The sequence below is a fragment of the Crotalus tigris genome, unplaced genomic scaffold (genome assembly GCF_016545835.1).
Source record: "Crotalus tigris isolate CLP2741 ecotype Arizona unplaced genomic scaffold, ASM1654583v1 scf7180000017775.1145084777:2100578, whole genome shotgun sequence".
In the NCBI taxonomy this organism is placed as follows: domain Eukaryota; kingdom Metazoa; phylum Chordata; class Lepidosauria; order Squamata; family Viperidae; genus Crotalus; species Crotalus tigris.
Window position 1 is genome coordinate 1787861 of NW_024096626.1, and position 27972 is coordinate 1815832.

Genomic DNA, 27972 nt, shown 5'->3' on the forward strand with positions numbered 1-27972 from the left:
GCTATTCTCTCTCTTGTCCTCATTCCCGTGCATCATCCTGATTGGCCTGTTGTTTGATCCAGCATCTCGTTCCCTGCATTCACCTAAAACATTCTTCACCGCTGTTCCATTGATAGCACTTTGCCATTTGGTCTGGTGTTGGTGAGCACCATTCTCGTTCGACCCTAATCCCCCATGTTTACTCTTTACGGAGTTCCTCTGTCGTAACCGCAGTTGTTCTTCCATCACATGTCCCCGTGTCAAATGTACCAGAGGGGGGGTCTCCCTTCGTTCGCTCGTAACCGAGTTACCATTATGTGTCTAACAGCGTTACTTGTAGACGGCTCATCTTTGTCACCATCTTCAGATCTCATTACATCCCGTCTGCCCCCCGGTCCCCCGGATCCCACCTCATTATTCTGGATGTTATCCTTCCATGCTAGGGGGATTGGAACAATTGGAACGTGAGGCTATGACCCACCACCGGCCCAAGTTTTGGGCTCGGTATGTGGACGACACATTTGTCATCATTAAACGATGCTATCAAGCTAACTTTATGGAAGTATTAAATTCAATATGTTCGGATATTAAGTTTATGGTGGAGGAGGAGAACTGGGGCTCGATAGCCTTCTTAGAAGTTTTGCTCCAACGTTCTTCAGATGGATCTATGAATACGAAGGTCTATCGGAAGCCCACCCACATGGATCGAATCCTCCACTATTACAGCAATCAACCAGTCTCCCACAAAGTTAGCTGCATCAGGACGCTGTTTAAGCGGGTACATTCGCACTGCAGCAGGCGGAAGAAAGGAAACACCTGTTCCGCGCATGCCGATGGAATGGATATCCTCCGAGATTCATAAAACGGCATGGTAAAATGGTATCTGAACCCCGAAGTAGACAGCAGAAGGAGGAACCCGTGGTGCAAACCATACGTGTCTCCCTACTGTATATCAGCAATGTTTACGAGGCTACGCCTAGACTGCTAGCCCCTTATAATATAATATAATCACAAGCCCGATCAGACTCTACGATCAAAGTTTATGCGCCCTAAAGACCAACTTCCCACTGCTGAGAGATTGGCGGTAGTCTATAGGATCGATTGCATGGATTGCCAAAGCAATTATGTAGGCAAAACGTCGAAAAGACTAAAAACCTGCCTGCATGAGCATAAGTTGGCAATTAGGAGAGGCGAACAACATTCGCAGATCTGGGCTCATATAGCCAAATACGACCACCATTTCGACTTTGAGAACATGCAAATTTTGTCCAACGATGCTACAAAGGGAGGCCGTTTGCTAAAGGAAGCCTGGTTCTCAGGAAAAGATTCGATTAACTGGCATGTGGACCTGTGCTCAGCCCACTAGGCACTAAGGACATGGAGCACAGATCATCGCCCCAGCCATCGGAGGGAACCGGGTTGTAAATCGTACGGTAGAGAGAAGGATGCCATTTCGGATGCCCTGCTCAACTGCGCCAATGGAGCTCCAATCGGCATCCCGCATGCCCCGAGTATCCATCTGGTGCTCGGTCAACAGCAGATCAGCTCCAGCGGGCAACTGCCGCAAGCTTCCCTACGATGCCGTAAAGACAGACTCCCCCTAGAATGGAAAGATAACATCCAGAATAATGAGGTGGGATCCGGGGGACCGGGGGACAGACGGGACGTAATGAGATCTGAAGATGGTGACAAAGATGAGCCGTCTACAAATAACGCTGTCAGACACATAATGGTAACTCGGTTACGAGCGAACGAAAGGAGACACCCCCCTCCGGTATATTTGACACGGGGACATGTGGTGGAAGAACAACTGCGGCTACGACAGAGGAACTCCGTAAAGAGTAAACATGGGGGATTAGGGTCAAACGAGAACAGTGCTCACCAACACCAGATTGAATGGCAAAGTACTATCAATGGAATGGCAGTGAAGAATTTTTAGGTGTATGCAGGGAACGAGATGCTGGATCAAACAACAGGCCAATCAGGATGATGCACGGGAATGAGGACAAGAGGGAGAATAGCACGGGGTGGGGTGAGAGACTCGCATTGCAGTCCTGAAGGATAAGTAGGGCAGATCAAAATGGGATTGGGGCGTGCGGAGGTATTGGTAGAGACTTGAATACACCCACCCCCACCCTATAGAATGAGGGATATGCGAAGTGATGGAGGAATTGCACACAAAGGAGGAGGGGGGATTCCAACCCCACCCAACCTGGGGTTAACAATGGAACGGTGCGTAATGGAGTGCGAGAAAGGAACGCGCATTGACGAAAGGGGTGCATTTAGAGCGCAATTCGATCAGCCGGGGCCAGTGACGCGCTCCAGGAGCCGGAAACAGGCATTTAACGATCATATATAGGTTTTCTCTCAGCGTTTGCCTTTTAACCCTGATGATGTCCAGAGTGGTGACGTCCTGTGTGGTTTTCATTGAGTGTGGGTCTGGTGTCATTCTTTGTGTTAGGGACTCGTTTGTCAATAAAGGCGGGTTTCCAAATGGCTAGTAGGCGGGAGGTATCATCTCATTTATTCATGATGTGTGGGCGTTTTTCTATCTCGATGGCTTCTCTGATTATTCTGTTATTAAAATGTTCAGTTTTGGCGATAGTTCTGGTCTTTTTAAAGTCAATTTCATGTCCTGTGGCTTTAAGGTGTTGGACCAGGGAAGAAGTTGGTTCCTCTTTTTTGACTGAGTTCTTGTGTTCTTCAATGCGTGCACTTATTCTTCTGTTGGTTTGTCCGATGTATGTGGTGGGACAAGCGGTGCATGGGATTTCATATACTCCTTGATTTTCTAACTCAATTTTGTCTTTGGGGTTTCTTAGGATGGTGGATTTTTTTCTGTTTGTGCAGAATTTATATATTTATGTATGTATGTATGTATGTATGTATATTTCTAAAATTTGGATGGCCACAGGCTCTTTCTCAGTTTGCCAGCTGTATCAGGGGCGCAATTAGGGGTGGCTCCGTGGAGTCCCGGGTGCCTGACTCACGGAGGAAGCTGGGACTCTGGAAGACATGTGGCCGTCTTAGCTGCCAGGAAGCAGCTAGGAAACGGCCCAGGGAGCGATGCCCCCGCTGGCCACTGCCCCAGCCAGGACTACCACCCGGCCCAGCTTGGGGAGACTCATGGCTGGCTCGGCTGCCCAGGGATGCCCTGGGAAGTGATGTCCCCACCGGCCCAGCTGGGACTGCCGCCTGGCCCGGGGAGATGCATGGCGGGCTCGGCTGCCATGGAGCAGCCCGGGAACGACCCAGGGAGCGATGGCCCCATCAGCCGCTGCCCGAGCCAGGACTACCACCCAGACCAGGGAGACTCATGGCTGGCTTGGCTGCCCAGGGACGCCATGGGGAGCGATGCCCCCGCTGGCCCAGCCGGTACTGCCGCCCGGCCAGGCCTAGGGAGACCCGTGGCCGGCTCGACTGGAGCAGCCCGGGAAAGGAACAGGGAGCGATGCCCCTGCTGGCCACTGCCCCCGCCAGCCACCGCCCCAGCCGCCCAGCCCAGCAAGATATGTGGCTGGCTCAGCTGCCCAGGGATGCCTTGGGGAGCGATGCCCCCACCAGCTGCCACCCCAGCTGGGACTGCCGCCCGGCTTGGCCCAGGGAAACACAGGCCGGTTTGGCTGCCCAGGGAGTGGCCCAGGGACGGCCCTGGGAGCAATGCCCCCACCGGCCGCCGGCCCAGCCGGGACTGCCGTCCAGCCCGGCCCAGGGAGATGCGTGGCTGGTTCGGCTGCCTGGGAATGGCCCAGGGAGCGATGCCCCTGCCGGCCGCTGGCCCAGCTGGGACTGTCGTCCGGCCCGGCTCAGGGAGACGCGTGGCCATCTCGGCTGCTCAGGGAGTGTCCTGGGGACAACCCAAGGAGTGATGCCCCAGCTGGGACTGCCGCCTTGTACAGGTAACCTCGGGGGGGTCACACCACCTGCCCTGCAGCTGTTTTGCGGCGGTGCTCCGTAGACTCGGGGCCCCCTCCTTCCCACACCACTGACCATCCATCTCCGGTGCTGCTTGTCCAATGGTCGCGCCAGCTGGGCATTGCAGGGCCTGCTCTCCCTCAGGATTGCGGCTTGTGGGAGGGCTGGCCCACTCAGTGGAGGCTCCAATGGGCTGCCCAGGGAGTGCGGGGATCCTGGGGTTTCCCCATGTGGCTCCCCAGCAACGTGCGCCTCGGACAGGGCCAGCCCAGGAAAGGGACTTCCTGGCTGCCCTTCTCCCAGGGAGTGGGGCACCCAGGCACAAGGCCAATCAGGAAACCTGCAAGGGGGCAAGTCTGCATGAGAGAGAGAAAGAGAGCTCTGCAAATGGCAGGAGGCTCCGGAGCCGCAGGGGATGGCTCAAAGAGCCGCCTGCGGCTCCAGAGCCACAGGTTGCCGACCTGTGAGCTAGAGCATAGCAGAATTATGAAACATTCTTTAGAAAGTTTTCCATTCTTACATTTTTCACCCCTCATAACGAGACTCCTGTCAGGCATTGCCTTGAAAAAGAGTCCACACTCGTGAGAATTAAAGCTGTCGTCATCTTTGACTTTGTCAGCTTTAAGATGTGTGTATCAACTCCCACAGAATTCAAAATGTTGCTTAGATTCAGAAACATTGAGCTAGACAGAATGATGGGAACAATACATAAAATTCTTATCCACCACACCATTATGGTAAGTTCCTGTAACATCCACTCAAAATTCCAAATGTTCCCAGTAAATGACAAGAAATCTTGTTTAAATTATATACTGAATCTGCATTTATAAATGAGATTGAAAAAAACAAACAAGTTCTTGAAATTTCTATACATTTCACATGAATACAACTTTGTATTTTCAAGAGTGATATTAATGTTCAGTGTGCAATATATTCTGGGAGGATAGAAATGAGAACTTCAAACATTGTTATCCCATGCTAAGGTACATGTAAAGAAATTGAAGCTTTCTTTGAAAAAAAATCAACAAACACAATGTTCCAATGTTCAAGTATTACCATTACTTCTATTTTCAAGCTTTCCATACTATTTCTATGATTTCATTTAAAGAGCTAATTCCAATTTGCATGAAAATCATTCCTCTTCTGCCAATTAAAATAGCACAGTCTTTGGTAAAATCAAATTCTTTCTCTTCCTCCCACTCTCTCTCCGGTTTCCTCACCACCACATTCTCTCTCTCACACACACATCTTCCTTCAAATATCTGAAATATTTTTACAGGAAGTTAAAGCTACTTACTGATTGAGGAAGGCAAAAAGATATCTTAGTAAGATAATGATCGATCTGGGCAATGTCAGCAAAAGTTTACGTATGTGAAGAGCTCTCTCGTAGAGATTTTCTGTTCCTGTAACATCAAATAGAACAATTAGTTATGGTTGGCTACTGAAAGTATAGAAGAACCTTCCACTGCTGATATGTTGGGCCACAACTGAAGATGTATTGGTTTATATGGCATTTGGCAACTATGGGAATTGTACTGCAACACATTTGGAGAATATCAGATTGGAAAAATATTGTAGGGACTAAATGAGAGTGCAAAGGGGGCATATTAATTTATTCTAAGATTTCCTGTTGACATTAATTATATGAACAAGTTCCAAAGGCTTGTGGATGGTTAATTTATCCAATTAGGATCTTTGTCTATATCAGAAAGGAGAAAAATATGCTTAAGTTCTGTCCTTAACAAAATGTAGTACATTAATCAAACCAATGGTATTTGGGAGGGGGATGGTCATCTAATAAGCTAGCTTAAATATCTATACAAGGGAGACAGTCTGAGTGCTATGTATATAAAACATACAGTATATCTTGTTCTTATTGAAGGGAGAATGTGAATTCAAAAACACACTTGTTAAAATGGATGTACGTAAATAACTATGATAGCAGTAAGCTGTCCTATATAAAGCTGTTATGGAATAGATATGTCTGGGCAAATAATAAAATTTCATTTATTAAAATGACCATTCAAAACATATGAAAGAAACAAATTTAACTTACTGACACCAGAAATAAGATCATTAAATCTTTCCTTAGGAAAAATAGGATTCTCCAGCCCTCGGAAATAGAGCTTCAGGACTCCAGCAACTGAGTTAATATCATGGTTACTTTGGTCATCTGCCAAAGGATTTTCACCTACAAAAATAAATCAGATTAAATACTTACAGGCCTTCGATCTTGATAGCCTTCTTCTATATAAGATTCTGAACTGTACTATATTGGTCATCCTGAAATTAGAATGAATGTAGCAAGAACTAAAATATTGCTCAAATATATATCTATCCCATTGGGATATGAAGTTTGATTTCATTCTTTTTAATTATAATACAATATAGAGCAGGGGTGTCAAACTGCCGGCCTACAGGCCGGATGCGTCATACCAAAACTGTGTCCACCCCATTACCGGCAAAAAGTCACAATACGTCACGACACGTCATGTGATGTCTCGAGTTTGACACCCGTGATATAGAGTATAGAGCCTCTTTTGTAATGTTTTAAAAAAATAATAAGTCCCGATCTGGCCTCTGGACGCATGTGAAAGTGTCCCCCGGCTTCAATTCCATTCTCTGTTGCAGAGAACAGAGGCCTAAAGTATCATGAGATCACGCGAGATCAATAGCGTGAGATCTCACCCCAGTGATCTTGTGTTACTTTAGGCCTCCATTCTCTGCGAATGCACTGAAGGCCTGGATCAGCCAAGAAAGCAAAAGATCTTGATCTTCGCAGGGTGAATATTGAAGGCCTGGTACCTAGGGAGACCTGGGGTAGGAGTAGGGGTAGGGGAAGGATCGAATAACTAGGGTGAATGTTGTAGAGCATGTGCATTCGCTCGTAAGGGCGAATGATTGCAGTGGTGCTGCAATATTCATAATTTTGGGACTTTCTCATAAGCACTAGGGGCGCTTATCACTTAACTTTGAACGAGTGTTAAGTGAATGCTCATAACTCGGGGATAACCTATATTCTTGAGAAGCTGAGGACTGCATTGGTTAAATATATTGATTTTCATTACTATACAAATATTGATGTATTCAAGTTCATATTTTCTTTGAGGTGAAAAAAGTAATTTAAAAGATTTTAAAAGGAAAATGGTACACAACCAGATGGCCCTGAGGTAGATGGAGGAAGAAGCAGAGAAGGAAGAAGCTGCCTATTTAAAAATTTAAACTAACTCCTGAATTTAAAATTCAGGAGTTAGCCTTAAGCAATAGTTGTCGCTACCATATCTGGGCTGCAATAATGTGGATGGTTACAAGATGACAGCAGAGCTACGTTGAACTCTTTTTGCTGTCATTTAGAGCTTATGAAGTTCAAAGATGGTAGCCTTACCTCCAAAGCCAATATCCAAAGCTATCTAAGCTTTAAAAGATCAATTATGCTAATTTCTTTGTTTTTCTATTCTCAATGAATAAAAGTTCCCTCCCTTTCATAATAATAATTTAGGAAAAGAACTTCTATGGTATGATGGTACATATGAACAGGAAAAATGATAAATCACCTCTTTCAAATGAATTTTTAATATCATTGACCTCCACCTGGGAGCCTGACACCCTGAAAATTCCCTGGTGTTGAAGACCTGAAAAATAATAACAGAGTAATATATAAAATTCAACATAATGTTTCAAATGAGCAAAAATATACTAGCATCTTAGTCATTTATTATCACATTTATATATATCTTTTCACCAAGATTCATCAAAGTAGCTTACTGCATTTTGAAATGCAATGCTAACCAAGCAAGAATTCCTTTTCTTGCTTGATTCCGGCCTCTCTTCCTTCCTTTGCTCCATGGCTTAATACCTTCCAATTAATCCTTTCTTATTGCTGTCTGAATTGATATTCTGCCCTTTCTCTTTTAGTTTTCAACAGGGAAGTTCTTTCATTCAATACTAAAGTTTCAATATTCTTCCTAACTGTAATTGGAAAAAGATTAGAACATGCCAGAAAAAAGCATCATGATTATTAAGCACAATAGTCTTTAAAAAAGTGGGATTAAATTAAAAACTATTTTAGAACTCACCATACAAATTGATAAATTGGATACAGCTTTCTACAATGAGGGGGATTACTTGTCCTGAGTCCTGGTGAGGGGAAAAATAATCCAAATAGTTTGAAAATTGTATGAGATAAATAGCACTTAATTATCATTAGGATACAGTGGCATCTTTATAGTATCAGACATATAACACTCTATACATCCAAATCTCACTAGATTTAAGGACCCACTTCAATCCCACATTTTAAGAAAGCAGAACTCTTGGAGACGGTTTCCTCCAACAGGAACTTTTATTAAGAGTAGTTGATAGCAGGCATAATAGACAGGATCTGAGGGATTCCTTTACAGATCGATACTTTAAAGTGTCCCCAAGCAAATCCCACACCACAGTTCATCTGGCCGGTTCAAAACCAGCCAATCCCCAGTTGTTAAGTCCATCGTTGGAAAGGGGAGATAACATCGGTCCGGCTCTGGTTGCAACACGATGTTCAAGCGGCTCTTCGCACCTTTGTTTGGTAACGGAGAAATAAGCCAGGCTCTGGAGGTTGTATTTCTTTCTCCCCCCCTTTTCCTAGCTGACAGGTTAGGGAGAAGAAAGTTCAGAGAGAGATACAGTGAAGGAAGAAAATTGTTACATTGTAGTGGGACAGCAGACACAGAAGCAATAAATGAAGCAAAAGGTTACTTTGTAGCGAATAGAGGAAAGAAAAGCAATAACCCCCGCAAGCACATTGCCCCTCCCCTTTGGGATTATGGCAGAACCTAAGGAAAGGTGAGATTTGTCTTTAGGTTATGACCTAAAGGGGATAGGTAGAAATGAAATGGGTTCTGACATTAGAATGATATCTATACCATATTTATACCATAAATCAAGCTCTTGAGCTAATTGTGTTTTTTTCAATTTGGCCAGGAAGCAAACAACAATGCCCAGTGTCTATAACCAATGCTGTATATTTCTATTGATGATAGCTAGCAAGTCCTATTTAAGAAATCTGGTAGGTGCAATAATAATAGAAGCTACATTGAAAGGAATAAATCTTGCCTGGTAGAGTGCTGCTGTTATTGACTTTAATAAATCTTAGCTTATTTATTTAAAAGCAAGGCAATTTTTCATTCTTCATCTCCTGTTCCTCTTTTGATTTATTTAAAGCATTTTATTATTTGAGGGAACACAATACAACAGAATTGATGTTATTTAATGTCTGATTATTAAAAAAGATATGACTTCAAGATCATATTTAGAATAAAGAAGAACTGAATTATAATATAGAAGGAAAAAGATGACGCAAACTTAGAGGCACAGTGCATAATCTTGCTCCAATAACCCAAGGTTATTAAACTAATGCCCTTATGCCTGAACTGCCTTTATAGATTATATAATAAATTTGGCTATTTATGTTTGTGTAACTAGGTGTAACTAGTCCAGAATTGTGGGTTCAGGGACCAATGCCTCATCGTCTTCCTTTGTCACAAATACATGGCCATCAAATTGTTCAAGATGAAACGCTTGACCAGCAAAATGTAATGGAAAGCTTATTCAAATATATAAACCTTACTAGTTGTTTACCAGCTAATATCTGCACAGAATGCAAAACAGATGAAAGGGGTACTGTTTGCACAAGGAATGTAGAAATTAAAATGAATGGATTATTAATATACTTCTACAGCTCAGTGAAAATCTTGGTTTTCACATTAACATTCTTCAGTGTCCATCATTCTACAGATATTTGACCAGTTTTATGGAAAAAATACAAATCAAAATAAATTTCCAGGGTTACAGTGTAATGCAATAGTTTGAAATAACCTTCACCATCTCATCACAAGTGGAAGTGAGGAGAGTCATGGCTAGGAGATGCTTCCCTGCTGCATCTCCCACTTTATGGAAACACCATTTGGTATGCCCTGATCCTGGAAGGTTCTCAGAAGTTGTTTGAAATACAGAGCTCTTCCACAGGGCTTTTAAAAATTAACAAGAAAACACTGTTGGAATTCCTAATTTTTACTAGAATATCTAGTAAAGACTGATAGCTCCAGTTTATTACACTCTTAATACAAAGGCACTCCTGTTTCCATGATGACTATCTGAAGGAATCCTGCAATCAGTCATCAGATGCTATTAGGAAAGCAATAGTTTTTTTTCTTTTCTGCCAGATAGTTTTGTACTTAATATTCAAGAGCATTTTTGAATTTGAATGAGGTCAGAATTATACTAATTTCTCTGCATTACAAATCCAAATTCCTGTCATTATGATAGGTGGGCAGGGACATTTTTTCAAAAGTAGGAATTTACCAGCATGCAGAAGAATTCCTTATAAATCATGGCTGAATCACCAGTGAAACTGACAAGTTTCACTTCCAAAAACAGTATTTTATTGTTCTCACAGAAATGAAAGCAAACTATTTTCTATGGAAAAAAGTATAAAGTATAATGTACTTATTGACATTATTTCAATAAGAATTAAACAGTTTATATAGAACAAATTCTTTTCCTCTATATGGTTATCTTATTCTTTCCCATAATATTCAATGGGAACAAGTAAAAAACTAAATCAACACCCATTATGCTGGATTCTGAATATATTCTGTCAACGTGGATAGACTTATCACAGCTTTTTGGTATCATATGTATTTTGATCTTTAGTTTATTTCTTTTAAATGTATCATTTCTATTTGTCCTTTAAAGCACTCAGCAAGATAGTTAATAAAATGAAACAAAAGAAAAGTACACATAATCTCTGAATTGATTCAAAATCCGAATATCATTGTCCAGTAAACCTGAGATTCTTCCTCCTGGCCATAGAGACAGGAACTTTCTCTCCCCCCCCCACCTTTCTCACCCAGATCAGTATGTTGTAACAAAATAACTAAAAAATCAATTATCATGTTCCAAGATGCTATACATTGGGTAACAGAGAAAGCCAGTGAGGTCTTGTCAAAGCCCCACAAATTTGGATAAAATCAAGAATCAAGTATCACACAGATTTTCAGTAAGATGTATTTAATACTAGGCTGGCGTAAATACAAAAGAAGATCTGACTCTCATTTATACTGAGTTAATTAAGGTGAAATCTCTTTGAAGGATTGGAAATGCTTCTTTCTAGTTTCTTTCTTCTAGGGTAAATTGCTGTTTATCAGATAAATTGTCAACTGATTCACTTGTTATCTGTTGACTATTTTTTCTACTTTCTCTGCCACTCCTTTCCCAGTCTTACCTCTCACACTCTACTCTGTCACATGTATAGTGGTTAATATGTTAGACCAGTGGTGGCAAACTTATAGCACGGGTACCAGAGGTGGCACTCAGAGCCCTCTCTATGGGCACGCGCACCGTTGCCCCAGTCCTAGGCCTTCAGCTGGGTTTTATAAAACCTTTTCGCTTTAGGCCTCCACTGCTGTGTGCAAAAAAAAAAAAAAAAAGGTTCAATTAATCAGTCAATTTCAACTTCTCGCGGGAAAAAAAAAAGATGTTGCAAAGTTGGAATTGATTGATTGAACTTTTTAGTCTCATCCAGTCTTCCGTTATCACCAAAGCCATGCCCACCCAATGAGCCACCCCCCCAATTGGCCAGGTGGGTGTGCATCGTTGGGTGTTATGCACCCAACGATACATAAGTGGGTTTTGGATTGCAGTTTGGGCACTCGGTCTCTAAAAGGTTCGCCATCACTGTGTTAGACTAAGACTGGGGATATCCAGGTCATCAGCCTTAGTTTTAGAAACTCCCTCAAAGCCTTTGTGCTTTTCACTCTTTCACAATCCAATCTACTTAGCAAGATTGTTATCATGGGAATAAAACAAAGGAGATCTCCATGTAACCTGCCTTAACCTCTTTGAGGAAAAGTGCAATGAAAATCTTTTAAACAAATAAATAAGTAATATGAAGCTGAAAAAAATGCATCCAAGTGAGTTCAACTTGTGAAGCTTGTTTGGTCAGTAAAGTTTTCTGTTAGTGAAATGGGAACCTGAGCAATTTTAGATTTCTTTAACTTTTTTGTTCTGCTTGTAGGAAAGAATGGGAAATCACTGAAAAATCACCTCACTATTATGTCAGTGAAAGAAGACTGCTGGATTAAAGAGCTCTCATCAATTTTTGACTAAAAATAAGCCAAGCCCTGCTACCTTTTTCGGACCAGAAATAAAAATTAGGGAAGGGTAAGAATTGTCTACCAGCTTCAATGTCTTTAAGAGATCTTCTGGAGGTCAGTTTTATGTCAAATATTTTGTTCTAAAAACTTTTGTTTTCAACAGCAACAATCTGGAGATGTTGAAAACATCTGTTCTTTCATTGCTCCACTGCTGCAGGAAAAGATAATGTGAGATGTGGGGCTCTGTGGGAGTAGGGGGTTCTCCATTCCATTCTTGAACTGAGAAACCAAGTAATCCTCATGTGACTTGTTTGTGAATTTTGTGAAGTACCCCATGGTTACATTCCAAAAAGAGTTTATCATTTCAGGGGAAGATCTATCCATCTTAAGAGTGTAATAGATATTCTTGATAAGCTATCAAATTCTACAGGTTTAACTTTAAGGAACATTTTATACAAAATATGTTATACTCGTCACTATGTTTACTAACAAATTTGTGGAAAATGTATTCATCCTTGAAAATATCTTGGCACTGGTAATGAATGATGCTAAAAATATACTTTACATTCGTCTTTGATTTTTAAAAATCCACAGAGGATCTAAACACAAAATAAGACTTTTGTTTATTCTTCTGATACAATAAACATTTAAGTGATATTGTAAACTGCTTTCATAGACAACCCCTCCCCCCATTATAGGGTTTTTACAGGTAGGTCGTAACAAGTGTGTCGTTGCATGTGTTCATTTCTTGCAATGTAATTGCTATCTCTATAACTCTTGTTGAATAAAGTAGACATTATAAATATACCAGATGAAGAATATTTGAGCCATTAAAAAGCTAAAAGATAGTTGCATACTTTTCTCATTGCTGAATTCAAACAGTTTCCAATAATTGGTAATAAAAAAAATCAGACAAAACAATGTTAATCAGTTCATTAGCACTATACCTGGTGTCTGGTCTGTGAGTTCCTTCGTCCTCTGTTGTAAAATGCAATTAGAAATAAAGTACATAAGAACAGGATAAAGAATGTAAATATAAAAATCACAAAATGTAGATATTCCTGAAGCTTAGAATAATATGAAAATTAAAAACAAATACTAGGTTCTTAAAACCAGAGTAGCATAATAATGATTGGATGTAATCTTCCCTGTGGATTTAATCAGGACATTATAAAAACATATGTATGATATATGTACATATTGACTTCCCTTATTTTATTTTAGGGTTTATGCTCTCTGAAAACTTGATATAAAACATAAAGCAAGACACTTAACCAATGGAAAAAAGGAAATTACAGAGAATGGGGTCAAATTCTGTAATCCAAATGTATTGACAAATGTGTACATAAAATTTTAGAGCCTTATTTTCAAGCTAAAAGATATTTTCTTCCTTGTCTCAAGTTCTATGTATAGTGAAAATATTTTCTTAATCTTTTCTACAACTAATTTCTAATATGGATAATTATCATGGCAAAGAGAATCACAGCATTACAAGTTTTATTAACATTATTTGTTGTGTTGCACACAGCAATTTGTCCATATTAAAAACTCAGCCTAAGGCTGAGAATTCTTCACCAGCATGGAGGAACTTTTCATTTTGGGTAAATGGGTTGAATAAGATAATGATGGCCATGTTGAGTCTACTAGTAGCAGTTGCAGATATAGATGTAATGGGAGGTAGGGTTTATAAGTAAAACAATCACACAATGCACGAGTAAAGGGTTTGATAGATTTTGGGCAGTGATTTTGATAGGAAGAAGTCTTTGGTGTAAATCAATTATACTAGCATAAATCTCATAATAGCATTTTAAAAAAAAGCACAATTGCATTAAAAATAACTTGCATAAATGAGAAAATGTAGCATATAAATGATAGTCTTTCAATGGATTGATCATGTGAATATAGCTCAATTATTATTTTTATTATTCCTCATGTGCTTTGCATGTATATGTGCATGTTATAGAATAGAATAGAATAGTGTTGGAATATTCATGAGCAGGAAGAGTCATGTAGTAAGCCAATGTGAAGAAAGTGCTATTGAGTCTGTGCAAAAAAGAGTATTGAGTTAAGAGCTGGATTTCCAGTCTCAGGTTTTGTCTCTGTATCTCTCTGTAAGAAGTCTTCAATTAAACTATGTTGCTGTAAAGAAGAATGTATGGTAATGTAAATATTTTGATATAAAGAAGTTATTTTGAATCAGCTAAATGCAGTCAACTGTGAGAGCTTCTGATTTATTTTTTTCACCAATAGAGAAATTAAAATTCTCTAACAGGTTATGGGCCCAGAGCTTACTAAGGACTGCATTGTAATTTAAAGCTGGAAGAAATTGCCTTTGTTTAGAAAGTATAAAAACAAGGCAGAATTAGCAGAATGGCTGCAATGGAATTTAAGGAAAGCTGTGTGCCTCGTTTGGGCCAGAAGAATTACATTGTGTGGGCTGCTAGAATGGAATGTTTGCTCAAAGCAAAAGAGCTGTGGTATATTGTAGAAAATCCACAAGTGTTTGCAGCAGTTATAATAATAATAATAATAGTAAAGTTGGAAGGGACCTTGGAGGTCATCTAGTCCAACCCCCTGCTCGGGCAGGAAACCCTACACCATTTCGGACAAATGGCTGTCCAGTCTCTTCTTAAAAACTTCCAGTGTTGGAGCATTTACTGCTTCTGGAGGCAAGCTGTTCCACTGATTAATTGTTCTCACTGTCAGGAAGTTTCTCCTTAGCTTCTAGGTTGCTTCTCTCCTTGATTAGTTTCCACCCGTTGCTTCTTGTCCTGCCTTCAGGTGCTTTGGAAAATAGCTTAATTCCCTCTTCTTTATGGCAGCCCCTGAGATATTGGAATACTGCTATCATGTCCCCCCTTGTCCTTCTCTTCGTTAAACTAGACATACCCAATTCTAGCAACCGTTCCTTATATGTTTTAGCCTCCAGTCCCCTAATCATCTTTGTTGCTCTTCTCTGTACTCTTTCTAGAGTCTCAACATCTTTTTTACATCGTGGTGACCAAAACTGGATGCAGTATTCCAAGTGTGGCCTTACCAAGGCATTGAAGAGTGGTATTAATACTTCGCGTGATCTTGATTCTATCCCTCTGTTAATGCAGCCTAGTACTGTGTTGGCCTTTTTGGCAGCTGCCGCACACTGCTGGCTCATATTTAACTGATTGTCTACTAGGACTCGAGGTCCCTCTCACAGTTACTACTATTGAGCATGGTGCCACCTATGCTGTACTTGTGCATTTGGTTTTTCTTGCCTAAATGTAGAACCTTGCTTTTTTTCACCATTGAATTTCATTTTGTTAGTTAGTGCCCAGTGTTCAAGTCTGTCCAGATCCTCCTGTACCTGAAGCCTGTCTTCTGGAGTGTTGGCTATTCCTGCCAGCTTGGTGTCATCTGCAAATTTGATGAGTTCCCCATCTATCCCTTCATCCAAATCGTTGATGAATATGTTGAAGAGTACTGGGTTGATCAGAAAAGCCATGATCAAGCAATGGCTTATCTCATCTTGAATTTAGATGATGAACAATTTCTAAATGTTGCAAATTTAAAGACTGCAAAGGAGATTTGGTTGAAGTTGAGAGCTGTGCACCTGAATGTTTCTGCATGCAATATAGTGCAATTGTCAAGAAAACTTTACAGGGCCTGTTTGCAACCAGGTGAATCTGTGGAACAGCATTTAAATAAAATGCAAAGTTTATTTTTGGACTTAGAACAACATGGGATTAAGTTCCCTAAGTCCCAGAAGGTTTTATTGGTGTTGAACAGTTTAGATAAAACCTGGGACACAGTTTCTGCAATATTTGAATGCAAAGAAGAGCAAGACTTAAAGTTTGAGGCTTTAAAGGCATGTTTGCTTAATGAAGAAGAAAAACGCCATTTTAGAAGCAGCCACGAGGAGGAGAAATCCTTACAAATCCTTACACAGCAGCAGAGAACGGTGTAGCTGAAAGAAGGAATGGTGTTTTGCAAACAATGAAAGATTCATTATTGGAGGATTCTGGTATGAGCAGGTCATATTGGGGAGAAGCCATATTGACTGCCAATTATATAGTTAACAGGCTGTGGAGTTCCTCCATTAATAATACTCCATATGCCATTCTATATGGGAGAAAGCCATCACTGGCACATTTGAGAATTTTTGGAAGTACTGCTTGGGTACATATTCCGAAAGTAATCAGAAGAAAGGGACAGCAAAAGGCAAGAAAGCTCAGATTTGTGGGCTATGAGCCAGGGTCAAAGGATATCGCTTTAGCGATGGAAGTAAAAGAATTATAATTTCAAGGTCTGCTAATTTTGCAGAACAAAATTGGGACAGAATTAATGCAAATTCTGGGTATGTCTCACTTAATGACGGTGATCTATTTAATGACAATAACTCATCTAATGATAAAAAATTGATTATAGAAGATGTCAATGTTCAGGGAGGAGAGGCTGAACAAGACATGAAACCAGATAGACTTGAGACACAGGAACAGTTAATACCACGTAGGTCAGAGCGATGTAACAAAGGAATTCCACCTGACAGGTATTCTGCCAGCAAGGTAAAGGTTTGCAATGTGTGGTATGAGCCAAGAAGTTATAAAGAAGTGTTGGCATTACCAAAAGTTGAACAAGAAAGATGGAAGGAGGCCATGGATAAAGAGATGAAATCCATGGGAGACCATGAAGTATTTAAATCAGTGACTTTACCACAGGGAACCAAAGCTGTGGGTTGTAAGTGGGTATATAAGAAAAAGATATTGCCAAATAATGATATACAGTATAAGGCCAGGTTAGTGGCACAAGGTTTTTCACAATTAAAGAATGTGCACTATGATGAAGTATTTGCGCCAACTGTGAAAAGTGAGAGTATAAGATTAGCACTGGCGTTGGCAGCGGCATATAAGCATAAAATCTGGCACTTTGATATCACAACTGCATTCCTCAATGCTGAGTTAGAGGAAGAAATTTATATGATCCAAGCACCAGGATATGAAATTGCAAAACCTAACATGGTATATAAATTAAGGCTATTTATGGGCTGAAGCAGTCAGCCAGAAACTGGAATATCTGTTTAGATACTGCTTTAAAGGATCTTGGATTTAAAAGTTGCAAAGCTGATAATTGTATATATACTGGACATTTACAAGGAATTTAGATGTCCAGTAGAATTGTCTGTTATCATTTGTGGATGATCTTTGCTTCATTGCAAAGGATGCATCACAAGTCAAAGAATTTGCTGATAAATTAGGAAAGAAATTTGAATTAAAGAATTTGGGAGAAATAAAAAATTATCTTGGTGTAGAGATACAGAAAAATGAAAAAGGTGGTTATATTCTCAGTCAAAGGAGAAAAATTGAGCAGTTATTGGAGAAATATAATATGAAGGATTGCAATACTGCTCTTACACCCATGAGTGCGGATTTTTATAATAGTTTAAGTGCGGACAAAGGTGAAACCTGTGATCAAGAGATATATCACTCAGCAATAGGGACTTTGTTATATCTATCACAATGGTCCAGACCAGACATAGCTTGCGCAGTAAGCATTTTGAGTCGTTTTACTGCTGCACCTACAAAGTTACATTGGATGGGCGTAAAAAGGGTTCTCAGATATTTAAAGGGAACTATAAATTTGGGTCTTCAAATACAGATTACTGAGGAATTGAAATTAAAGTGTTATGTCGATAGTGACTATGCAAATGACATAAACACAAGGAAATCAAATTCTGGGATTATAATATTGATTGGATGGAAGTCCAGAAAACAAACAACTGTTGCTATTTCAACAGCGGAAACAGAGTTTATTGCTTTATATGAATTGTGTTCTGAAGTTACATGGTATGTGCAGTTGTTGCAAGATTTAAATATTAATGTACAAGAATCTGTAAAGGTATTTGAAGACAATGCTGCCTGTATAAAAATGGCAACTGGTGACAGGGTGAAGAACAGAAGTAAACATGTAGACATTAAGTATTGTAATGTCAGGGAAGCTGTAAAAGGAAAATTGATTAGTTTACATCATTGTTCTTCTGAGGATAATTTGGCAGACATGATGACTAAACCATTGGGTAATGTTCACTATGGAAAATGTGTTAAGTTAATAGGTCTGATGTCTCTTCCTGTCATGAAGGGAGGAGTGTTGGAATATTCATGAGCAGGAAGAGTCATGTGGTAACTCAGTCAGCCAATGTGAAGAAAGTGCTACTGAGTCTGTGCAAAAAAGAGTATTGAGTTAGGAGCTGGATTTCCAGTTTCAGGTTTTGTCTCTGTATCTCTCTGTAAGAAGTCTTCAATTAAACTATGTTGCTGTAAAGAAGAATGTATGGTAATGTAAATATTTTGATATAAAGAAGTTATTTTGAATCAGCTAAATGTAGTCAACTGTGAGAGCTTCTGATTTATTTTTTTTACCAATAGAGAAATTAAAATTCTCTAACAAATAGAATAGAACAGAATAGAGTAGGAGCTGGAAGGGACCTTGGAGGTCTTCTAGTCCAGCCCCCTGCTCAAGCAGGAGAAGACAAGTGACTGTCTAGCCTCTTTTAAAAAATCTCCAGTGATGGAGCGCCCACGATTTCTGGGGGCAAGCTATTCCACTGGTTAATTGTTCTCACTGTCAGGAAGTTTCTCCTTAATTCCAGGTTGCTTCTCTCTTTAATCAGTTTCCAACCATTGTTTCTTGTCCTGTCCTCTGGTGCTTTCGTGAATAACGTGACCCCCTCTTCTTAGGGCAGCCCCTCAAATACAGGAATACTTCTATCATGTCTCCCCTATTGCTTTTTTCTTTAGACTAGCCAAACCCAAGTCCTGCAGCCATTCTTCATATGTTTTAGTCTCCAGGCCTCTGATCATCTTAGTTGCTTTTCTCTAAATTTTTTCCAAACTCTCAACAAAGTGGTACTAATCCCTCATTTGATCTTGATTCTATGCCTCTGTTTATATAACCCAGGATTGTATTAGCTTTTTTAGCTGCTGCTGCTGCATACTGCTGGCTCATGGTTAAGTGATCGTCCATTAGTGTTCCAGAATATTATGTATTAAGACCATGTTTGAGCACAGTCATTTTAACTAGAAGTACTGACTTAGCCAATAAAGTGAGTTAACAGTTACTGAAAACTTAGGTCATTTCTAGTTCTATCCATCCAGAAATTTATCAGAGAGGGCTGAAGTAAAAGTAAGCACTTATGTAGAAAAAGGAAAATAAGAATTTCATAAATATTAAGATAGATTTATTTATTTATTAAGAGCTGTGGTGGCACAGTGGTTAGAATGCAGTATTGCAGGCTAATTCTGCCGACTACCAGCAGTTCAATCCTAACTGGCTCAAGGTTGACTCAGCCTTCCAGCCTTTCGAAGTTGGTAAAATGAGGACCCAGATTGTTGGGGGTAATATGCTGACTCTGTAAACTGCTTAGAGAGGACTGTAAAGCACTGTGAAGTGGTATATAAGTCTACATGCTATTGCTATTATTAAGTTTCTTTCCTTTGTAAAATTTGCTATAAGTTTAAGTTTTAAATCGTTTTTCTAAGCACAATGAATCTTAAGGGTACTGTTATTTTGTGAATTATATACCAAAATTACGTATGTTTATATCACCACACGTAACTACAACCCTCACAATTCTTTCCCAAAGATAAGATTAGGAGGCAGTGATAAGTTGTGTGTAGTTACCTAAGCAGAACACCTTACACTGTTATGTGCCCTTTCTGCTCCTGGTATCTCCAAGTTAATGCTTGGGAAGAGCACCGGGCCACCCAAAAGATGGACATTTCCACCAGATATCCCTATGCAATTTATTCATCTAGACCTTCCCTTCTGTAGACCTTTTCTTCAATGAATTCTGAAGTTATACCCTATATATTCACTATATTCACTATATCAAACAATGAACTTTGATTGGGAGGTGGCTTCCTTCCTTAGAAAGCCAAAGAAATCTGTCACTGATGCACTGATGTGGACACAGAAGAAAGAAGAAATCAATGTATGTACTGACCACAGAGGTTAGAATTCTGATACTGGTGACAAATATCTACCATCGGTGTATGCATAAGCAGGCCATTAAAAAGATACTCGAAGAAGGGGCCACAGTTTTTCTTTCCAGGGAGGGCATTGAGACCCATTGGGAAAATATTGGAGATGTGATTATAATCTGGAGGTTTAGTGTCCTATTCTTAAAGTTTGTTTCTTGTTTAAAAGAGGGATATATTAAGCCTTTCTGAAACATAATACTCCTATTTTATAGCTTTCCATAAAATAAACTTTTTGAGAGCATATTTAACAACTTACCTTGTAGTCATATATTCTGCCCTATGACCTAAATGATAAGAGAAACATAATCTGAAAACCAAAGGAACCAGAAGTATCTTTCTTTTATAACTGTACAACATGTATGCTAACCAGATTTTCAGTCCTGAATTATTTATAATGTAATTGTTCATATTTATTTCACAAGACTTATGCTTACATACAAGAAAAATAGTTTGCTATCACTACGGAGAGTTTTAAAATGTTCAGAAAGAAAACATTCTTTCTTATGCAAGTAAAGAATATTTATGCTATTAACTTAAGCAAAACAAAATTTGAACCAGTCTGGGCATGCATACATAATGAATTATTCACAGAAAGAGAAAAGCTTGCCAGTATGCTTTGGGGAATGAACATATAGTCAACATTCATAAGTTAAAAATAGTTTAGGATGTAGCTATACTTAGGAAAGTAAATATTTAATGATGCTACAAAAAGATATATGACTTTGGGTTAAATAATATAAATATCTGGTACAGATGAGCCCAATAATGTTCTATATATCCTTCATACATTTCAATCATATATAACTTAGCAATACTGCAAAAGTCCCTCTGAATAAATGGAAATTGTACACAAAATGTCAGTGATTGATAATTTGTAGAAATTAAGACAACAAAGAAAAAATAAATTTCTATTATAGCAGTTTACCAAATAAGAAATCAGGGATCCAAATTGTATTTAATAAACATAATTATGGCTGTTTGATGGGAAAAGAATTCAGGTCTTGTTTAATTCTTATAAATGCTGACATTTCTGCAAACAGACCATATACATTAATATATGTCACTTGATTTAGTTATAGTTAACCTGAAACATAACTATTCTATTATTCAGCACTATCCATATAAGTCCTATAACAGCACAAATTGATGTTTTTCATAAATGATTACTTAGATTTTGTTTCACAACACAATTTCCATAAAAATAACTCTGGTTGTATAAAAGGGGAAAAAAAGCAATACAATCATATATAGTAAGGTCCAATGAACTGGTCTTAAAAGCAGAAATTTAATTTTTTAAAAATTCATATAAACTGATCTTAATAGCAGATATCCCTATACAGAATCATAACACATCGGCAGACAATACAGTTAAATATTAAATTATGTGGGTAATAGAAATTTTCTTTTAAACTTGATTTTTACACATTTGGAACAGCATTATTAAGAATCCCATTTAAATATGAGATTTTCTGTGATTCATGATAATGCATGAAATCCCACTGTTTGAAGAATTACTCTGCTGGAGCACATTTGTAATGAAAGATATGCTTTCTCAATAATATAATGAACAAAGTAGCAGCACCATGCTTTTGCCCAGAAAGTTTATAATGAATTCTATTCATTATGAGTCACTGTTTGAGCCTTCAGGGATGCAGAAGATGCAAAGTAATGTTAGAGCAATATCTTGATTCTTAGGAATTATAATGTAAAACAATTCACACAGTAAATTGGACACTAAATGGCCTTGCACAGTCGGTTGGCTAATTCTACCAAAATTTCTTTTTTTCTATCTCCTCCTGTCTATTAGAGGTTTAATACCTTTACTGCAATAATTATTAATTGGTTTATTAAAACAAAGAAAAGAAAATGTAAATTTTCAATAAATAAAAAAACAAGATTAGTTTTATTTTGTGTTTGTGGTTTGGGATGTTTTTCCCTTATTTAAGTGTATACTGTTTGCTATGTTATGAGACACCATTTGCAAGCAATATTAAATTGTAATATGACTTTTGGTTTACTTCCCCTTGGTTTAGCATGATCCCTTATTAAAAAGGAATCATAGCTTACAAACTATAAAACATGAGCTTATGCATCATGCTAAACCCCAAACAAGCAGAACTACTTAGCATAACAAATAAAAGGGACATAAATTACAATTATTATTTAAATATATTGCAATAGTGAAGAAAATATGCAGCTCAAAGTTGAATTGTTGGATTATTGGTATTCTCTGAGTTTGCTTTTGATATTTAATAAGAAAATTCTATGTAGCAGAAACCTATGTTACCTATAATAACTGTCCAAATCCTAATGTTCAATATATGTCTGTAATGTATTTTGAATAATTTACCTTCTTCAAGTGTCTGCTGCAGTGAATCATGTTTTGCCTGAAGCTTCGTGATAAGATTGCTTCCTTCCAAGTACTCTCTGAATTTCTGCAGAGACAGAATCTGTATTTCTTATCTGAATATTTGTAATCAAAATTAGTGGGATTTCAGGGAACAAAACAACTACAATCAGGTCACATTACACAGTATGTAAAACATCCGACATACCATGAAATAAAACTGTTCAGTCTCCTGCTGGTTAGCTCTTCTTTTAGCTATGCTAGGCTTGCTCAGGTAGGTCTCAGAAACTGTTGACTTGACAGACTCAGTCGAACGACTGTGTTGGAAGCATTCAGAAACATCATAGTCTTCAATGGTGACCATATCTTGTATTGTCTGTAAAGTAGCTTCTGTTGTCTTCTTAACCTGGGGTTAACAAGTCCATTTCATCAAACATAAAGGCACATCAAAATTTATTTCAGAATGAGAATGGAAAAGGGTTGAATGAAATCAATCCTCTGATAATTCATCTCTGATCGAACTATAGGATGTGAACGTAAGAAATATGAGGTTTCACTAAGAAATATGAAGTTTCACTAAAACAAAACCAAAAGCAATTAACAAATCAAATTATAGCCTTCAAATTATAGTTTGTTTATTTCAGTTTATTTCAGAAGTATACTGTATTGCTGTTTCTTGTGAGAATTAAATTCTTTTCAGAGACTACACTGCAATGAATATCAGACATTATTTCTATAGTAGCACATAGGAAAATGTGGAACAAATAGGAAGTACTTTCAAAGAAAGTAAGAGTGGATTATTTCCTGAGAGCAACTCATTAAGCACTACAGTTTTACAGTATAGTGCTGAGATTCAGAGACTTAGGATGAGTTTCTGCTGACGTTCTTTCTCCTTCTCAGGCAGAGTTCCCCCCCCCCACCCATAGATTGCTAAAATATTCCATTTTGCTCAGTTTTGTGGAACCATTTTAAATATAAAATAATTTGAAAAGGGAGCTCTGTAGATGAGCATTCAGCCTGGTTAATGATAGATGGCAAATAAGAGACCATAGTCTTATGTCCTCTATGTTATCCCATTTTCCTAAAACAGTTAAAATAGGTGAGAAAAGTTAACACACCACTTTTGCACGATGAAGCTGCATTAATTCCAGAATGGTCCATATGATTTCTATACAGCAAAATCACTACTGGAAGAGGAATGCAATTTAAAAAATCTATAGTAATAGAGATTTGCAAAATATTTTGGAGTCAAATTCTGTGACTCCATTTTAGCAAGTGTATCATTTAAATCACTAATAAGCCAAGTGTTGTGGTACTAGAAAAAAGATGAATTGTCCCAAAATCTATTATTTTCTTGTTTTGTATTTATTTGTACACCCTTGGGACATGGACTTGCCATTTCATTCTTTATATAGTATCTGTATACAGATGATTATTAACTTTTTTTCTAAATTGCGTGGGCAGTTTTAGAAACCAATTTGATAAACAGTATTATTCTAATCTAATAAGGTTTATTGAAAAGTTTATTACAAAGAAACAATATGGCTGCAAAGTATGAAATGAATCTGTAGGGCATAAAAGAGAAGGATATGCTACCCTTATTACAAATCTTACCTCTTCATTTTCAATTTTCAAAGTTGTTAGTCGAGACTGAAGTTGCTGATATCTAAGCATGAATTCTCCTTGAACTGGCTGTTGGGCACTGACTTGAGAAACCTTAAAAAAGCAGGAAAAACTGAGAAATCATGTGAAAAGAGAAGGAAAAAAAGTGCTCAGTTGTAATGGGCTCCTACAATTCTGCTGTGGTGGCACAGTGGTTAGAATGCAGTATTGCTGGCTAATTCTGCTGACTGCCAGCAGTTCGATTTTCACAGGTTCAAGGTTGACCCAGCCTTCCATCCTTCTGAGGTTGGTAAAATGAGGATCCAGATTGTTGAGGGCAATATGCTGACTCTGTAAACTGCTTAAAGAGGGCCGTAAAGCACTACAAAGCAATATATAAGCTGAAGTCCTATTGCTATTGCTGCTTTGCATAATAGATCAAAATTTCAATCATCAAGACACAGAATAAAATATATGATACTAATAATTTTCCTTTAATTAAAAGTCTATAAGACTATATTAAATGAATATTCTTGTGGATAATTAGATATCACACATGTCATTATGAATATGAGAACATGAAAATTGCTGTAGATGCTTACATATGAGACATTAAGAAAAAAAAACTATGGTGCTGATCACCACGGATGTCTGGATGTTGGCAAACTGGTATTAATTATACAGTAGGCGCAAATACCACAACTGGAACAGGTGGGCTGACTGAATTGCCAGAAGCTTGATTCTCAGATCTGCTTAAAACATGGCAACCCTTGGTAACATATGGCTTTCCCAATGTACTGAGTACACTATGTCTGACCAAGAAATGATCGAAGATAAAATGAAGCAATTGTTCATTCTAGAATGCATCTTAAATATCTACAAATAGAAAAAATCTTTTTCAATGATTAGTTTTGAATGATTCTGAAGCACTCTGAAGAAGTTTGAATAATATAGGAAACATATAAAAGCAACTTTTCTCTTCCTTTACTTATAGGTTGCAATCTACAGTTGATTCTCATTATTTATAGTTCTACATTTGCAAATTTGCAACATTTATTTGCAATTTCAAAATCAATATTCATGGTATTTTCACAGTCATGCAGAGTGATGAAAAATTGTGCATGTTCTTAGCTGATGTTTCACTATTCACTAATTTAGTGTCTGATACAATTTCACAGAATTGAACTACCACAAAGAAATGAGAAACCTTTGTATTTGGCCAACTACCAGTAACAAAAAGATTACCAATCTTGTGGTACAGTTGAATAGACAATAGTGAATGATTTTTCTGGTCTCTGATTTGCATAGAGTATCTAATAAATTAAGTTCTACACAAAACGTTAATGAGCAGTATTTTTGATATAATTTCCATGGCAATATTGTAGTGTCTCTAGAAATAATACTGGCTCTTAGGCTACCAACTCTTTCCTCAGATGAATGAAAGCTAGAAACTAAGAAAAAGAAATCACAATAAATATCTAGATGCAAACAAAAATATTGTTTAAATTTTATCTAAATAAGAAATTGTGATATTTGAAGAGAATAGCAGTTTCTCTGTATATCAAAAGTAGTATATAAATGATAATATCGTGAATCAAAAATAGCCAGAACCAGAATGTGGAATATACTTGTTAGGTCAATTAAAAGGATCAAACTATGAATTTTTGCTACTTGAGTGACTGCAGCATAAATAGTATTTTCCAAAAAACACTAAATGGCAGTATCTCCATTTTATATCTGTAAAAATGGGTTAGCAGTATAAGTGCTTCAGCATGTACTTGTATATATACAAAAATTAACATAGTTTCCACAAAAGGAATTCTGTGGAGTAAAAGAAATTATATTGACTATATTGTTATTTTTGAATTCGTAGGTTAGAGGAAGGGGAAAAAGGACAGAATTAAATAAATAAGAGTAATAAAATAATAATCCAGGTAAAACTATGGCTAAGCAACCATTCAATTAATTGGGGAGTTTATTGGCTGGTATGGGGAAGGAGGAATCTCAGTAAATAAGTCACCTCTTAGATTTTTTTTGCTATTTATCTAAATGAGATAGGATTTTTAAAGAGGATAAGGTAAGGTGGAGGAAGCAAAAGAATACTATTGCTATATAAACCCTTCATAATATCAGGCAATTTTTCAATAGATTTTGGTGGGGAAAGAGCTTTCAATAATTTTCTGATAATCTTAACTCCATAGAGAAATTAGATAGAGACATTCTAAAAGATATAGACAATGGGGGAACAGTGTAAAATTATTTCTTTATATGTTAGAGATCTGGGAGATCCGATTAAGAGGAAAAGGATGTTATTTACATCAAACCATTTAAACCTCCTGTGGCTATGTTAATGTATACAACAAATAGGTTCAATGTTAGCATGAGAGAGCATGATTTAAAAAATCAAATAAGTTTTATTTAGAAATTAGCAATTTATTAGCAAATTATATTAAAATTGGATTAGATGGTATTTCAAACAAATTTGCTTCCAACAAGCAAAGTTAATGGGAGCAACTGGCATCTCTTAATGATTCATGATTCACTTAACACAGCAAAAAAGGTTGTAAAATCAGGCACAACTCACTTAACAACCACCTTGCTTAGCGACAGAAACCGAGGTCCCAATTGTAGTCATAAGATAATTTTGATCCTTAAATTGGATAAAGATTTTGGGTTTGGCATTTTATAAGCCCATTTTCTTTCTTAGTAAAGATTATAAGCTGTACACTAAACTGTTAGCTAACTGATTAAAAAGTGATTACAGGTAATCCTCAACTTACGACCACAATTGAGCCGTAAATTTATGTTGCTGATAAATTTGTTAAGTGAGTTTTGCCCCATTTTACAACTACTCTTGCTACTGTTGCTAAGTGAATCACTGCAGTTGTTAAATTAGTAACACGGTTGTTAAGTAAACCTGGCTTCCACATTGACTTTGCTTGTCAGACGGTTGTAAAAGGGGATCACATGACTCTGAGATACAGCAACCATCATAAATGTGAGCTAACAAGTATCCAAATGTAAATTACATGACCATGGGGATGCTGCAGCAGTTATAAGTGTGAAAATGCTCATAAAGCCCAGATAATACTTAACAGTTATGACTCAGACCTATCATGATTTTAAGAGTTAACAGGCAAGGTTGTCCTTTATCACCTACCTTTACTATTCAGTTTAGCTACAGAGCTGCAGCCAATAGCACTTAGATCCAATAATCAGATTAACGGGATAAATCTACTTGCAGATGATATGAACTCGACTTTCTCAAATTTGATAAAGTAGACCACAACCTACTACTTGATAAGATAGAAAAATGTGGGTTAGACAGCATCACCACCAGATGGATTCAAAGCTGCGGACTGGCTGTACTCAGCATGTGGTCCTCAATGGAACTGCATCTACATGGAGGGAAGTGTGTAGTGGGGTGCCCCAGGGCTCTGTTCTGAACCCAGTGCTTTTCAACATCTTCATCAATGATTTGGATAAGGGGATAGATGGGGAACTCATCAAATTTGCAGACGACACCAAGCTGTCAGGAATAGCCAACACTCCACAAGATAGGCTTAAGGTACAGAATTATCTTGACAAACTCGAACATTGGGCGCTTCTAACAAAATGAAATTCAATGGTGAAAAAAGTAAGGTTCTACATTTAGGCAAGAAAAACCAAATGCAAAGGTACAGTATAGGTGGTACCTTGCTCAATAGTAGTAACTGTGAGAGGGATCTCGGAATCCTAGTGGACAATAACTTAAATATGAGCCAGCAGTGTGCTGCAGCTGCCAAAAAAGCCAACACAGTGCTAGGCTCCATTAACAGAGGGATAGAATCAAGATCACGTGAAGTGTTAATACCACTTTATAACGCCTTGGTAAGGCCACACTTGGAATACTGCATCCAGTTTTGGTCACCACAATGTAAAAAAGATGTTGAGACAGGGAAGAGCAACAAAGATGATCAGGTGACTGGAGGCTAAAACATATAAA

General features: G+C 38.1%; 1 protein-coding gene across 7 annotated transcripts in view; it reads right to left on the bottom strand.

Annotated features, from left to right (window-relative positions):
• SRGAP1 (SLIT-ROBO Rho GTPase activating protein 1) overlaps window positions 1–27972 on the bottom strand; it is a 219668-nt gene that overhangs the window by 28016 nt on the left and 163680 nt on the right. For all 7 annotated transcript variants that reach the window (XM_039342206.1, XM_039342208.1, XM_039342212.1 and 4 more), the window contains 9 exons: window positions 24000–24101; window positions 22594–22791; window positions 22389–22473; window positions 20295–20322; window positions 12977–13007; window positions 7971–8031; window positions 7449–7526; window positions 5951–6085; window positions 5192–5297 (listed from right to left, as the gene is read on the bottom strand). In XM_039342206.1, coding sequence (XP_039198140.1) covers window positions 5192–5297; window positions 5951–6085; window positions 7449–7526; window positions 7971–8031; window positions 12977–13007; window positions 20295–20322; window positions 22389–22473; window positions 22594–22791; window positions 24000–24101 — 824 coding nt within the window. The remainder of the gene's footprint in view (window positions 1–5191; window positions 5298–5950; window positions 6086–7448; window positions 7527–7970; window positions 8032–12976; window positions 13008–20294; window positions 20323–22388; window positions 22474–22593; window positions 22792–23999; window positions 24102–27972) is intronic.